We start from the raw sequence: 17105 nt of genomic DNA on the forward strand, positions 1-17105 counted from the left end.
CTAAGTGGTACGTAGACATGGAAGATAGCAGGCGAGGAGTGGAAGGAATGTATAGGATAAGACAGAACAAGATACTAATAACTAAACCCTCTACTTTAGAACTAAGTGGTACGTTACGTAGCTCTAAACAGAAATGAACTCCAATTGCTAACAGGAGTTCTTACTGGTCATTGGAGACTTAGAAGACATTTTAAGATTTGTGGAGTAGTTCATGATGATACTTGTCACTTTTGTGGACAGGTCCAGGAAACCACTACATTATGCAAATTTGACTGAGAATTCCGTCAATCATAAAGTTGATAAAGACTGCATCTCCCTTACATATCGACACATTTTGAACATAATAAAATCCTCATAATACTTCTTTTCACTTTTTTCTGCATTTCAGAAGCCCACTTTCTTGTCATATCTTTTATTCTTGTATCTCTAAATTCTCGCATTTTTTATTTTTATTTTTTTTTTATATTCACTATCCTTCCTGTTTCATTTATATTCATGTATCTTATCTTTTACTTTATATTCATGTGTTACCTTCTTAAGTGTACTTATATTAATTACTTTATTATTAATTTTCTATTATATTATACACTTTTCTGTATCCCCACTCATTTGGTATGTTTTGTTTCTTAATTACTTACACACATTGTATCCCATTATTTTATACTTATTTCCGTTGTTTTTCTATCTGTTTTTTTTTTTTTTTTAAATTAATATTTCTTCTCCCCCTATTATGTATATTAACATTTATTGTTCACCTAATTTAAATACTTTTTTTACTATATTTACTTTACAAATTATTTTCGTTATTGTGGCATAACTGCCGTCAAAACAGGTATGCATTCTGTCTCATCATTTGATTTGTATTTTTTTTTTTTTTTTCATCTCTTTATTTGTACTTTCTTTAATATTTCTTCTTTTATCTATCTGTTACTATTACCCTTTTCATTTACTATTTACAACCTTTAATTTTTCTTATTATATCTTACTTTTCATTTTATATCCCTGTTATTTTACACTTATGTTTTTTCTTTTTGTAATTATAGTGTTTGTATCTTTTTTAGCCCTGACGAAGCCCTGCAACGTGGGGCGAAACGTTGGCTCAATAAAATAGTATAATTATTTACTATTTTTTTTTTTTTTTTTTTACCGCACCCGGACCATATGCCATTCATCAATAATAGTTATCATAAGAATTATTGCTGTGGTCTTCCATTATTTCTTTTTGGGGTTGGCAAAAAGGACCAATAGGCCCACTTGCTGTATATGTTTCCTCTCAATATTACCAGTATGTGTCCATTAGTAACATTTTCAACACTAAACAGACTGTGGACCAATTAATTCCCGGGCCATATCTGCTAGTATTGTTTTATTAGAAAATGCTAATTTATTACATTAGGTACAGACCTAGGCCAGGAACAGTCCTAGAACCACTTGTGATGTCAGGACAGCCAGAAGTGGTTGTTGAAAGAGATTTATACTTTATATTCATTCATGAATGAACCAGTGATTAATAAACCTGTGACAATTTTAGTTATGGTTTTATCTATAACTAATTTTTGCCCAACTCTGGTCTGTGTAAGGCGAGGAAACTCACTGAAATTAAAAAAAAAAAATTGTTCAAAAGTGGTTTTTTCCTATTTATATTATGAACACCAAAAACTAGTTACAATTTTTTGGGATATTCTTCCCCAGCAACCATTTTCTTAGTTAATGCATTATATCAATGTGTAAGTATTGGAATAATTTATTTAAAATAAAATATTCAGATTGAAGGAAGAAAGTCAATAAACCACAATTCCTTAACCTGAGCTTTATTAGAACTAATAAATACAAAATATTGAATTGTCATATCACAGACCATTCTTAAAAATTCTAAATTAGATATTATTTTTTTTATTAAACACACACAAATAACATATATTAGCCATACAAAAATAACAAATTCTATCTAATTTTAAAAACAACCATACACAGTATTATTTTATTATGTCTATTCATGGTAAAATTAGAGTAGAAAACCACTACAACAAGATTACCAATAGCAAAGTAAATTTTTATTTCTTATTTTTTTATCAAGTTAAATAAAACATTTAATATTACAAAATTTTCAGTCACATCTAAATAATACAAAAACATTTTATTGAATAAGATTTAATAAACACACACAAATTTTTGAACATACTACAGCTACAATTATTAAAAATATTTATGTACACTACAATCTACACTAAAAAAGGCTTTAAGATTTATAAATACTGAAACCATCGAGAAAGTTGGTAATATTTTTTTTATGGTTCAAATAAGAGAGAATATTATGGTTACTAGAAAAAAATTTATTATAAAGTTTTGTTATTATGTCTTTGATGAACTGAATAAATAAATTTAGTGATATTAAGAATCATTCGGCACATACCAGTTATATAAAATATTAATGAAATAATTAAATACCAGAACTACTCATGAAGGTCCAGGGGTCAAGTACTTTATAATGAAGTACTGTTTCTAGACCAACGGTTGTGCAAGGAGGTGATTTGGTCAGAATAATGCTTGACCACCAGATTTTTACCCAATTAAGGGTACCTACTTGATGAGGCTCGAACCCACAGGTCAGACTCACGGTTGCAATAAAACAGAAAATAATTATCTGCCACAGCCGGATTCGAACCCGGGTCCTAGTGTTAGTAGCACAGTGCCTTACCACTGAGCCACCAGCTCATAATCATTATTACAAGAGTATTATTACACACGTTAATAAATTAACAATACTAGGACAAACAAGAAATGACTAAATTATAGATAAAGTTTATAAACTGGACAAAAATATAAAATAAAACTTCCTGTTTTAAAACACCAAATGGACCAAACATGTTTTTCCCAGCACCCTTAGAATGTACAATAGTAATACAAAAACGCTTTCTTTCTTTTTCTTTTTTTTTTGGTGAAACTTTGTGATACCAACCTTCTACTACTCAACAAAAAATATATATATGTGAGTAAATTGATTTTGTGATATAAGATGAAATGTAAGTGGTTGGGGAGGGGGAGGGAGGAGAAGGGTGCAATGCTGGTCAACTCTACAATAGCAGGAAAATTTTTATATTGTAATAGGAGTGTAAGAAGTTGGAGGATTTTAAGAATCCAGACAGTGCCGTTCCGATTGAGTGAGTCCTATTACTTCATACCCTCCTATTACATTATAAAACATTTTTCTACTATAACTCGCTTAAAAAATTGCCGTTCTATTCTAATTATTATTATTATTATTATTCTGCAACTAATATTTTCGGCCTTGAGCTATAAGAGGGAACGAATGATCATTTTATTAAAAAATATTTGTATACATTATTTCATTTTCAGAATTTCATTTCACCTCTGTCCGGTTAGTCCCAAGACTACCACAATTTTTTTCATAGAACATAGTCTACAAAATTTTTAGGGAACCAATTTAAAAAATGTTTGGTGACCCCTACATTACATGTTTCTTAAACAAAATATTTCGCAATAAAGCATACATTTTTTAAAATCTATAGTCTCGACTAAATTACTAGTTTGATCTAATAAATCAAAGTAATTTTTATCTACTTATAAGTCATTAAAAACGTTTCTATTCACAATCCGATTTCCATTTCATACCCCGTCTCATTTTATAACATATTTTTGGGGTAGAAAAAAAAAAAAGATTTCCCTTAAATCTATCAGTAATATCGATATATTAATTATTATATAAATGCATTGATTTTTATTCAAATTTCAAACTGGCAAAACTGAGTTTTTTATGGTATATGTACAGAAATGCCAGTACATCCTTTATCGAAATAATAATAAACACATTACAGCCATATCACAGATATTTATTTGATTTGAACAATTATATCTGATATTTTATAAAAATATAAAATTAACAACCATGATTGAAATGTTGCAACATAAAGTTTTTATTCCTCATAAAATAGCTCAATAAGTTGAATATCCAATTGACCGACTAAACTTTAATAACAGAATTATATTAACTAATATAAATAAAAATTAATAGTTTTGAATCACAAATCGAAAAATATACAATATTTCCTTTAACAGTAGCAGATTTAAACCTTATGGGGCCCAAGGCGATATGATATGGAGTTTCCCTTAGGCAAGGAGCTACTGAAGGGTCTGAGAGGTACGGAATACCCTCAAGAAGAAAAGGAGTCCATCCCATAAAAGAATAATATATATGAGAAGAAGATGGCTGGGGGAACGGTTAGTGTAGAACATAAATACACCTATGTTTTATTATCCACTTCTTTCATTACTTTATCTTTATTTTTAATAATTTTCATTTTGTATATATGCTTACTAACTAGATTTTTGTATGTATTTTATTATCTTTTCTTTTCAAACTATTCATGCCTGTTAATACTATTTATGTGTCCATAATGTTAGTTATTTTCTTATCATTCTATATATCCTTTTACTCATTGATTATTTTCTTTTTGTTTTTATCCCTGATGAAGATTTGAAATTCTGACCGAAACTTTGGCACTAATAAATAAGTTATTACTTATTTGTGCTCTACACTGACCGCACCCCCGAACATCTATATCATTTATGTAATATTTCTACGACGCAGGGTCCTAAGTGGTAGACTTCCATTAAATTACCCCTTTTCCTTAAAAGCCATTCCATATTAATTCATTCGAAAATATAATTACATTAACTGGTTGATACTTGTGTAAAAATATTTTAATTTGACCATACTTAATAAGTAATCGAACATAACTACTAATGTATAATTTGCTAACATAATTTATTATTAACTTCTCAGAGTATTATTTGCCACCTTCTTAATTCTCCTTATACTTTTTTTTTTATTATTATAATATGGCCTTTACCTTTAGCCTTGATGAAGGCATGAAATTTAGGACGAAACTTCGGCACAAATAAAATTAATTCCAGTTATTTGTGTCGGTTAATATCAACCATCTCCTCATCCACAATCAACAATAAACAAATCGTTAAAAACCATTGACTATTAAAACGGATGAAGCCAATTAATTTCATATTTTTTTATAAATAAGATAGAAATATAAATTAGTTGTTTAAAGCTTTATGATAATCTCATTATTTAATAACTCAATTAAATTATTTTTAATTATCAGTTTAAATGGATAATCGGTATTTACATATAAGCCCATTGACCAAATATTCTGTTATTGTTGTGAATTACAACCTGAGACCATTAACTAATTAGTATTTATGAGATTTAAGGCCTCGAAATGGATCTCTTGATTTAGGAGATTGATCTATTTAGGTAAGTTTCAAGAACCACTTCTGACTGTCCGGAGCATGAACAGTATGGGTTTTCCCTTTCATAACCTTTACAGTGCATTCTCCAGGCAGTCATAAGTGTTTGTTGGAACAGATCGAGAGCCACCTGAAGTAATAATAATAGGGTATGTCAGAGGTACTCAACCTAATATTCTGTTATTGTTGTGGATTACAACCTGACACCATAAACGGATTTGTATTTATGAGATTTAAGGCCTCAAAATCAACCAAAATGGATCCCTTGATTTATAGTGCTTGTTTAGGTCAGTTTCAACCACTTTTGACTGTCCTGAGCATGCATAGTACAGGTTTTTCCCTTTCATAAAATTTACTGACTCCAGACAGTCATAAGAGTTTGTTGGAACAGATCAAGAGCCAGCTGAAGTAATAATAATAAGTTAAGTAGGATGTACTCAACATTCAACCTAATGCATGTTGGGGTTCGGAATTCACATACTTTTAGATTTAAAAAATTTTTTTGTATTATACATGGATCATTTAACCATATGTGAATTATAAGATTATCTGTGTTGTAATAAAGAAAAACGAATAGTGCCAACTATATTTATTAATGACTAAAGTTGTCTGCACATCACAGGTATTTATCAGGAACAAAATAGAAAGATACAAATTAAATTAGCTCTATTTACTCTGCATATTTTTATTATAGTCCTGATGAGGACTTTTTTACTTTTTATTACTCCTTAACAGGTCATTTCTGCTATATGGGGAGGGGGAAGGTAGGTTATATAGATTTCACCAACCTCCTCTGGACAATAACAGCTAAACATAAAAACAAATGCTGTGTCTGAGGAAGGTGGAAGGCAGAACTAGATAAGACAGGATAAGGAATATACAATAAGGACCAGTTTGAGCATGAACGCCATACAGAGGAATCATCTTGCCAAAAAGGGCTATGAGGCCAACATAGATTGACACGAACCACCTGGGAACAAAAGGTCCAGGATGGCTTCCAGAAACACAAACAGGGAAGAGACACTTAGAGGCAGCTGTATAAACAGGAACCTCACGGTAACAAACATTAACATGATTTTCAGGCAAAATATTTATCAAACTTAAATCGTTTTTTGAGTATTTTTGTTATGGTGATTTCCTTAAGAAACAAAAAATTGTGATAATATCAATTATATGGAAGGTTGAAATAATTTAGTTATTAGCGATTTACCATTATCAAGTAGGGTGTACATCGTTACCCCAAACATATATTTTATAGTGAAAAAAACATTCTTAAAAACAAATTCCTATCCTATACAGAAATAAATATTGCGAAGGTTATAGAAGAGGGAGGGGATACAGCAATCTTAGAATAGGTCATAAACCCATAATAGGACAATATGTAAGTAGGGGGTCATCGATGTAAATAGAAGTAGTTAAAACAAAGAAATTAAAAATAGTTCATAATTTCACCAGAGAGAACCGACCAGTAATTTACATTAATCATAATACACTATATACTTTGTAATACTTATCACAACCAATAAATCTATTTCGATTAATTAACCAGTCAGTAATACAATGGAGTATTTTGGTCTTATAGTGCTTATTTGATAATGATAATCAAATACTCTGTATCAAACTATCCAATCCAATTTTATTTTTGCTGCACAAAAAAGCAAGCGACTATTATTGTTATGGTATAAACATAAACATAGGCTTATCTACACAGTGAGACTGTTATTTTAATTTATTTTGTTTTTATTAGTTTTCTTAGGTATTAAAGCAATTATTTATTACGAGTAATATTCCTTAGTGCTATTGTGCTGTAGCTATTTGCAAAAATACTACTATTAAGAATCCACAAAAGTTTATACAAGTGCTCAAAAATGTCAACTAGAAACATTTATTTAAAGCTGGCTAGAATGGATCCAAAATTATTACCGAATCTAAATAGCGTATAATAATTTTATAAAGATCACTTTGATGTAAGTAAAATACAAGAATACAAAAAAAAAATACAAATACATTCATCAGAGCTTATTTATTCCGAAACACTAATTAAAGTAACTAAACTAAACGTAATGATTTTTTGGCTTCCAGTTAGAAAATTACATGGAGAACTATATAAAATACATAATGAGGTATAGATAGTAGACCTAGTAGTGTCTAAAAAAACTGAAAAATTAAATAAATAAATTGAATCTACTTTTAGACACTACTTGCATATCTTATATTATATATATCTTCTTACCTACATGATATTATATTAGTCACTGTTTTCAATTTACTACCATAAAATTCCACGATTATCAATCAATTAAAATTTTGTACTATTCAATTATCAGTTATCAATTTTTTATCATTTATGATTTAATTCAATATTTTGTATAATTCTAAATTTGTTTGTATACTATTCCTTTTCAATTGTATGTTACTCTAAATGTTGTTGTTATCTCTTTTGTTCTATAGCCCTGATGAAGACCTGAAACTCAGGTCGAAATGTCGGCATAAAATAAATAAATATGGTTTTGTTTATTTATGTTATTCTTTGCTGACCGCACCCCCTTTCAAACTTCTCCAATTATATAAAATACAATTATACAGATGTTTTAACATTTCTAAACCTTGCAGAACAGAAATCTGGGTTTGTTGTGACAAATTTCGCTAACATAAAAGTATTTTAATTCCATGCAAATTTGAACTTTCTGCTTTCATGAAAACCATATTCCGCGATAATTTTTGAAAAAAAAAAATATGAAAATCCTTTTAACAGCAAAATACGTAATAATTTAAAAGTGTGAATCACTAAATTAGTGTTATTTATTTCTGTCTAAATGACATCACATACGAAAGCGTCATAGCGGGACCCGTTTTCCTTCTTTTGGTACACAGATTGAAAATCTTAGTTTATAATCAAAAATTAGAAATCAATCCTGTACCTATATGAATTAAAACATACAAGATTGATTTTATAAATTGACTGACAATAATATTAGCATTGATTTAATCTTTTTATTTTTTTTCTTATCATCGAATACCTTATTCAATAATATACCTGATTTGTTTCATTTTATGACCTAAATTTAAATTAAATGCCTAAAGGTTAAAACTGAGTAGAAAAACATAATGTTTAACATTAAAAATAATTTTTTGTTTTGACATTTCGGGTATACTGCGTGTCCCCCTCCTCTTCAAATACAATTTAGTGTTGGTTTCAAAAACAGTAAGTCTACAATTTCATACAATTTGTTAGTTTAATTTGTGGTGATAGAGAAAACAATCAATAAATAAATAATATTTAAAAATTACATTGTAATTACTTAATATGTTTATAATAATAATTTTCAATTTCTCTAAATTATTATTATACTGATGAATTGAACATATTAAGTAAGTAGAACATAATTTTAAAAGACTATTTTATTTATTAACTTTATTCTCTATTTATTACTAGAGATGAAACTAACAAATTGTATAAAATTGTCGACTTACTGTTTTTGAAACCAACACTAAATTGTATTTGAAGAGGAGGGGGACATAGTTTCACGTTTTTGACTTCTAGGCATTATGAATTTTTAAATATATACCCATATGTATGCCTTATATTATTTTGTAAATTTCGAGCCAAATTTAATCCTCAAATATGTACAGTTAACAAGTTTCAAAATAAATGCTTGGTGTATATAAATATTCAGGCTTATTTCATTATCAATCTATAACTGAATAATTAAAAAAAAAAAGAATAAAATCTTCAAACAACAAATTTTTAAAGTAAAATATGATAAATAAACATATTTACAATAATAGAAAATTATAATAAATAATAAATCTGAAATTTATTATGGTTTGGAAGATAAAGTTTTAAACAGGATAATTAAAAATATATAAAAACAATAAGGAGGATTACTGAATCACTTTACGACTGACTTCTATCCACCAAATAATTAGCCTACATATTCAGTTGTGTCAATTGTCAATCAATTACTCAGTTGTGTTAATCGTCAATCAGTATTTCAGTCATGTCTTTCATTAATCAGTAATTCAGTTGTTCAATGCCCATAACTTTATCTTTTACCTAGGTTAAATGAGATTACTTTAGATAAAGTTAAAAGTTAAAAATACATTGATACTACGTTATCCTTAACATTGCACCTATACTAGGGGTATTCATGATCTATGTTAAAGCGTGTTAAATGGAAAAACTCGTGTTAAATCGAAAAAAATTGCCTTCTTTTGCCGTGGTAAAACGAAATAACATTTAACATGGCTGAGAGTCTGTTACTTGGTCAGTTAAATCGAGAATGACGTCACACAATAGACCAGTTGAGATCGCCGCCATATTAGTTGTTGTGACTTTCAATACAGTTGTCAATTAGCTCATCTTCATTCTCTTCTTCACAAGTTTGAAGATCAATAAGACACTCATAAGCTAAACTTTCACACAAATTCCACTTTTCACTCACTCTAGGCATGTTTTAATTAATTACTTAAATCAAAACTGAAGTAAACAATAACATGAGGGTCTGGAAGGAAGGTTATAAACATAAAGGCTTATACAACAAGTTGCTGAGAAAATCCGCTAGGGACTCTTATGCATTTAACGTTTAACATGACTTCAAATAGGGCTGCTCACAATCCTATAGTAGTTATAACATTTAACATGGTAAAACATATAACATTTAACACATCATGAATACCCCTACAGTATAACAATGCACTCTTCTGTAAATTTTTAGTCAAATTTTATCACCTCATATATTTATATAAAATTGTCAATTTTCATAACGAATATATATTCAGATGCATTTCATTATCAGTCATAATTAAATAATTTAAAAAAATATAAACAAATATGAGAAGGAATTAAAATATAAACAAATACAACATATAAAAACAAATTGCTAATAATAAAAAAAATCATAGCAAATGATAAATCTGATATTTATAATTATTTTTAGAGGAAAAAGACTTAAAAAGGTTTATCATATGTCTTCTAAAATGGGAAGGGGTTTATTATATTAACCTAGTTAAAAATAAAAAAATAAAAAATTTATTTTTTTTATCTTAACCTAGTTAAAATTAAAAAAAAATATAAATACGTAGATATTATATTTATCTATCTTACAATTTAAAAAACTATATAAAAATATATATACAAATTTATATATAATGCGATTAATATAAACTACAAAAAATGATAAAACACATAAATAAATAAACACACAAATAAAATAAATTTATGTTATAAAAACATAATAAATAAAATTAGTAAATACCTATTAAAATTTAAACATTGAACGAATTAAAATGATTAAAAATTTTTATCGAAGTATAGGAAAAACCAAATACTAAGAAAATATGAGTCGCAAAATTGAGATCTTTAGCGAAATATTGCTAAACTATACACTATTCCATTAGTTGAATTATAAACAACAACATGGATACAAAATGAGTATTCACAAATAATTTAGTGACAATGATACTGATAGTTAAAATTTTTTTTAAATCATATAATATACACAAAAGTTATAATTTATATTAAACTCTTCGAGAGTTTTTAAAAGCTGTTCAATAAACAATGAAGAAAACAATGATACTGAACGATTTGTCATAAATAATCTAGTGATACTTTAGAATAATTCCGAATGTTATAAACCGCATTTAATATTTACAGTAACAGAAGTAAAGATGATGAAAAATACTATGTTCAAATTTTTCAATGTAGCCCAAGAAAAAAAATAAATAATAATAAATACTTTTCTGTACAGTTACAATGATCTACAGAAGTTAAAAACGTTTTAAAAATATAGATTATGTACGATCTTAGAAGTGACATAATTTATAGTAAACTTCTAGAGTTGTTAAAACCTATTGGATAAATATTACCAATCAATGGTAGTAAAGGCTAATATCAATAACCCATTAAACAAATATAGAAAACCCAGTTTTCTTTTTTTAAATTTGAAATCATCATTGAGTCATAAGAAGCAACTAGTTACTTGAACATAACCAGTGGTCTGAAGTAGGTATAATAATTCCGTAAAGATTTAGGCCTTCATTAGTTCTCAATTATTTATCACTGTCCAAAGCCAGTGAAAATGAGAAAAAAAATTTGTCCCAATTTCGAGCATCGGTTTTATAAATAATTTAATTCAACGTATCTTTTCCATAGTCAAGGAAAAAATAAAACAAAAACTTTTAACGATCGACCCAAGGGTATATAGTTGTTGGGTCAACCCTTATATATCAGCTGGGGCTATTCGGTGGCGGGACGAGAGTACACGCGATTTCGGGATTGTCAAGTTTGGTGCTCATGTAAACAAGGAGGACTTTAACCTTTGAGAAGATTTTCAGTTCCTGAACCTCTTCTAGACCTGGCCATGTGATTTTCACTAATGTATTCATTTCTTTATTGCGGACGGTATACTTGATGTCTTCCAAATCCTAAAACAAAACAGAAGAATTATAAAAGGTGAGGTAAAAAAAAAAAGAGGTTTCTTTTCTTAATCACTTTTTTTCTGCTTTAGCTAGTGAATTTATTGAATATAAGAAAGTCTGAGGAAGGCCATTAAACTAAGACAAGTTTCATCATTTCAATATTATTTAAATAAAATTTAGTTTACAACTATTTTTGTTTCTCTTTTGACCGCAATCCTGACCATCTTATATTTCAATATTATTATTTGCTCCGTAAAAAAAAAAAATCAGAAATGTGTAATATGTTAATATGTGAAAATATTAAGGTTTATCCTTAACGTTAAATGGGACTATTTATCATGCTATCTGAGTTCTGGTCTCAATTCTCTTTGCAGTATAAAAAGAATTCAGGTTTTATGGGAACACATTGTAAATAGGAATCTACAAATACAAAAAAATCATAACATTATTATTACCTCATAACATATCCTTGCGACGTACGCAAGGGAAGGTACAATAACATGAATACCAAACGATGTTACTTGTAACACGACGGCTTCGGCAATCAATGTTTGAATACTCTTGAAATAGAGAATTCTAAACATGTCACAGCTCAGTTCATTGGCTCTTTTCGCACAATATTTCTTCCTATTACAAACTGAAGCGAACCTAGACAACAAAAAATAAACATTATTACTATTCATTTAGACTAAAATATAAAATTTCACATAAAAATTGAATTGAAAAGTTTAACAAAGAGGTAGAAAATAAGGGAAGATTATTTATAGATAAGAGGTAAAAAAATTATTCCTGATTCCTTTGGGAACTAGTAACCTTTGTCAAAAAATGGTGTAAAAAGAAAACATAAACAATACCAACATTTTCCTAACCTAAATTTAACATTGTTGATGGTTTATAGTGATTTTATGATCAGTGAAACCACGTAAGTGGTAAGGTCATGACTTTTAACCATAGAGATCTAGGAGCTCCTCCAACCCCCCACCATAATCTAGCACTTTAGTACGGTCAAGCACAGCAAGAGGGAGCTATGCCAATTAATTGTGCAATTAATAAAGATAAGAAATGTATTGAAACCAGTGTCAAATAGACTAAAAGAGAAAATTTAGAACTGAATTACCAGAAATAATAATAATAAAATAATAACATACTTGTTGATTTTATCGGCATCCCAAGCTGGCATAGGTGTCAAGCCTAAACATGCCGTCAAAATCCTATGGACAATGATGTCTGCATATCTTCTGATAGGCGAGGTGAAATGAGTGTATATATCCTTATTTAATGCAAAGTGATGAGTATCGGATGATGAACAAAAATAAACTGCTCTCTAAAATATTGAACAATGAATAAAATTAGCAGTCTACTACAATAAAAAATATAAATAACATTATTAACTTTGCTTTTTTATTTTTATTATAAATACAAAAAAATGTAATGCAACTTCACTTATGAATACATAATACATTTATTTAGACATATAAAAAATTAACATAGAAACTAACATATAAAATAAATTTAACTTGTATAAGAAGACTAAATCATTATTTTCTAATATTTCAACTTAAAAAAAAAAAAAATACAAGAAAATCCATAATGGCTAGTTTAACTAATACCCAAATTTTATCAGGGAATATACTGTTAGCAATAATTGATCCCATGAGCAGAAATTTAAACAAAAAATGTGTTTTGAATTTATATTCAATATTAAAAATCCAACATTTCAACATTATTGCTCACAAATTCAGTAAGTGCAATTTTCATCAAAACTGTTTTATGAAACAATCTAGTAAAAAAAATGTTGTGGTTAAATGCGGTTTATATTAAAATTCATGTCTTTGAAAGAAACTTTCAAATATGTTAATTACTTTACAGTTGAAATCAAATGTTTTAAAACCTTTTACCACATTTTGGCAAAATGTGCACATAAAACCATCGATTTATAAAGCGATATATTTCTTTAGAGAAAAAATTAATAAAGTTATAACATATACAGAAAGCAGTATTTCAATAATTTGGCTCGAGAAATTTATTCAAGAACTCTGATATTATAGTAGAACATTGTTGGATTAACAACATCTATTTAACAATAACTAGAAGTAATTATTTAAATTTTTTTTCGAAATTATTTAAAGAGAAAAATAAAGTGAAATAAAATCATAAACATAAATGAAATAGAATTATAAAGCGCGAAACATGGGTGTTGATGACCTCAGGGTTTTACGCCCTAAAGCCCCAGACAACAACATCTATTAGTTTTCAGGTAAGCAATTGAAGTGTAGTTCCAAGGAACCAATCACACGTAATATTTCAATAATGGTTTTTATAAATGTTTTTGGTTAACCAATTGTTAACAATCTACTATTACTTTCATAAATAATATGAAATTTACCAATAACTTTTTCATTGAAAATAAAAAAAATTATAGGAAACACAAATAAATTTTAACATGTCTTTCTTGTAATTAGAATTACCTTCATTGGCCGTGCACACAGATGGTAGAGAACATGTGCTTTCATCTCGTCACCCTCACAGTACCTATTATCAAATACAAAATAATATAATCAAAAACACAAAATAATAAATATAAATTAAAATATTGGAAGATCGTTGATTGACCATGTGTTATATATAAAAGGAAGTGCATTCAAGTAAAGGGAGTGCATTTAAAAGAAACTCAAATAGTAATTAAACTACTTATTGTAAACCAACATAATGTATTACGTTCAATGGTATAGAATGAGTAATATTCTGAGTTGTTTGAGTAATGTTATAAAAAATTAGTTAGTAACATAAATAGCTAAATTACTACTTGAGATTTTTTTTATAAGTCATACATCTTCCTTTTATAAATTGGAATATTAATAATAAATCTTAACTGATTAGTTTTAGATAAGATCATCAAATAATTCATTTTGCTGAAAGTGATATGTATATTTTTTTTCTTTCAAAGAAGTGTAAATAAATACTGAATTATATTGAAACAAATAGCTAATTCATTATTTATATTGAAATTCTTTTAAAATTAAACATTAAATATATAATAAAAATAGTATTAGTATCACAGTTCATTTGCAGATTTGCTTGATAATTGCTAAAACTACCAAATGGTAATCAATTTGTCTTTATTACTCCCATAGCTTTATTCAATGAATAACCTTTCTACTATTATCCTACTATTTTTATATGAGAAAAGATTTTTAAAAATAGCATACTCTAAGTAATAAAATCCATCATAACTGAGTTTCTGTTTATTAGTAAAATAACATTTTATATTGGTTATAAACAATATGAGGAGAAGATGGTCGGGGAAGCGGTCAGTAAAGAACACAACTAAGTGAAACTTATTTTATTAAAACCAAGTTTGGCCAAAATTTCAAGCCTTCATCCAAACCAATAACAAAAATAAGATAACAACCATAATGAAGAAAAGGAAATACAGAATGACAAAAAAATAACAGATAGTATAGCACTTATAATATAAGTATTATAGTATAAAAACAGTATGAGATAAATAAATTTTAAAAAAACTTACTGTATATTATTTTCTTTTTCTTCCCTCTTTCATAGTTTTATTATTTATTGTAAAAGTGCTTTTATCATAGAATACTTAGACTATATATTTTTTTACTATACTAATTAGGTATCTATATTATTTTTGACATTCTAGCAATTCTGAATTGTATTCATTATGGTTATTATCTTGTTTTTAGAATAAATGTTATGAAGGTCTGAACTTTGACTCGCGTTCTTTACTGACCCCACCCCTAACCTTCTCCTCCTCATATAATAAACATGATCAACAACCAACACATCGTTATAATCAATAAAGTCTCTAACAAGCACCCAACATGAAATAAATAGTAAATAGCCCAACTTAAAAACTTACTTTGACAGAGATGAATGGAGACTGCCAGCGCTGCTAGAATCCAAGCATATTCCAATTTCATTCAGATTCTTTACAAGCTTTTCCATCATACCATGTTTTGGTGGGTCATGCCTCCTTAATAGTGCAACATCTGGAGCCTTTTCGTGGATGAAACTTGCAACAGACTCGTTGGCAAGTAACATGAATTCTTCTATGAGCCTACAAAAATTTGTTTGTATTTTACCTGAACATTGAATCATGTTATATTTAAAGTAATTTACAGGGGTCTAACTTCTACAATATTTGGAATTTTCATTTGATTTGATTCTGATTCAGAGAGATACAAAAATGGGAAAAATATCGTTGAAACTTAATTTTAAAGACTAATATAATTTAAACTAAATTAGTAAAAATAAATCTATGAATATAAAATTCCTACATGAAATTAAACAACACATCTCCTAGAACATTCAAAATAATTAAAGATAACATTTGCAAGAAAATTAAATTTCCCACAATGTTATACCTAAAAAAATAAAAAATTTCCAACATGAAGGGTAAAGTAAAGATTGATTGTATTGAATATTGTGGTATTTATAATATGATGATTTTTTTTTTTACATAAATATGAATACTCTTATTAACCTTCCACAGACACATTGGGAAGGTAAGGAATTAAGTAGTTTGACTTAATTATTATTTTAACTTGAATAAAAATGTTTATAAACAATTAGAACAGATTGAATAATAATAATTAATAAAAATAGCATTAAAAAATAATTTATGAGAAGATGGTTGGGGTGCAGTTAGTAAAGAACACAAATAAGTAGTAATGTATTTATTAGTGCCCAAGTTTCGGCCAGAAATTCAGGCCTTCATCAGGGCAAAGAACAAAAAGCAAGATAAGAACCAATGGCTAAGAGGAATTACAGAAAGATTAGAAAATAAAAATTATTTTTATTAATGTAATTCCTCTTATTAATTATGATTGTTATCTTTCTTTTTATTCTTAGCCTTGAAATTCTGGTCGAAACGTAGGCACTAATAAATAAGTTAACTTATTTGTGTTCTTCAGTGACCAAACCCCCAACCATCTTCTCATATGTATTATCCACTGTCAACAATCTATTGTCATTCAAAATTTCTTATATCTGACTCAAATAAAAATTTTCAGTAAAAAATTATTGCAACAAGTTTGCGACCAAGGATAAATTTATTTTTGAGGCCTGGGATGAATATTATTTTTGGGGCCCATGGTGGATTCATTTTTAGGACCCGGGACAGATTATTTGAACTCTAGAACATAGAACACCAGAGTAGAGTTATTTTAGAGGCCTGTGATGGATATAAGTGTGGAGCAGCGAGTAACTTTGTTTTATCAACCCAGGCAGATTATTTTTAGGACCAGAGCCTAATACAATTTTAAGTTCTTGGGCAAACTAGTTTTTGGGGTGGATTCAATTTTGGGTATGGGGTCGGATAATTTTTGGGGCCCAGGACTGATTTCAACAATTTCAACTTCAGGGCGAATAAAAGACAA

The 17105-nt window shown here is 28.1% G+C and overlaps 1 protein-coding gene across 2 annotated transcripts in view; it reads right to left on the reverse strand.

Annotated features, from left to right (window-relative positions):
• Nucleotides 1–10504: 10504 nt before the first annotated feature.
• Nucleotides 10505–17105, reverse strand: part of Dis3l2 (Dis3 like 3'-5' exoribonuclease 2) — a 40599-nt gene continuing 33998 nt past the window's right edge. Inside the window, exons 20-24 of one of the 2 annotated variants that reach the window (XM_014424845.3) lie at nucleotides 15587–15784; nucleotides 14172–14235; nucleotides 12852–13027; nucleotides 12159–12351; nucleotides 10505–11709 (exon numbers count right to left, since the gene is read on the reverse strand). In XM_014424845.3, the coding sequence (XP_014280331.1) occupies nucleotides 11512–11709; nucleotides 12159–12351; nucleotides 12852–13027; nucleotides 14172–14235; nucleotides 15587–15784 (829 nt within the window). In that variant the 3' untranslated portion in view covers nucleotides 10505–11511. The remainder of the gene's footprint in view (nucleotides 11710–12158; nucleotides 12352–12851; nucleotides 13028–14171; nucleotides 14236–15586; nucleotides 15785–17105) is intronic. The other variant, XM_014424844.3, reaches the window with a different exon arrangement.

The sequence above is a fragment of the Halyomorpha halys genome, unplaced genomic scaffold, assembly GCF_000696795.3.
Source record: "Halyomorpha halys isolate HHAL.00 unplaced genomic scaffold, Hhal_1.1 Scaffold480.1, whole genome shotgun sequence".
NCBI classification, from domain to species: domain Eukaryota; kingdom Metazoa; phylum Arthropoda; class Insecta; order Hemiptera; family Pentatomidae; genus Halyomorpha; species Halyomorpha halys.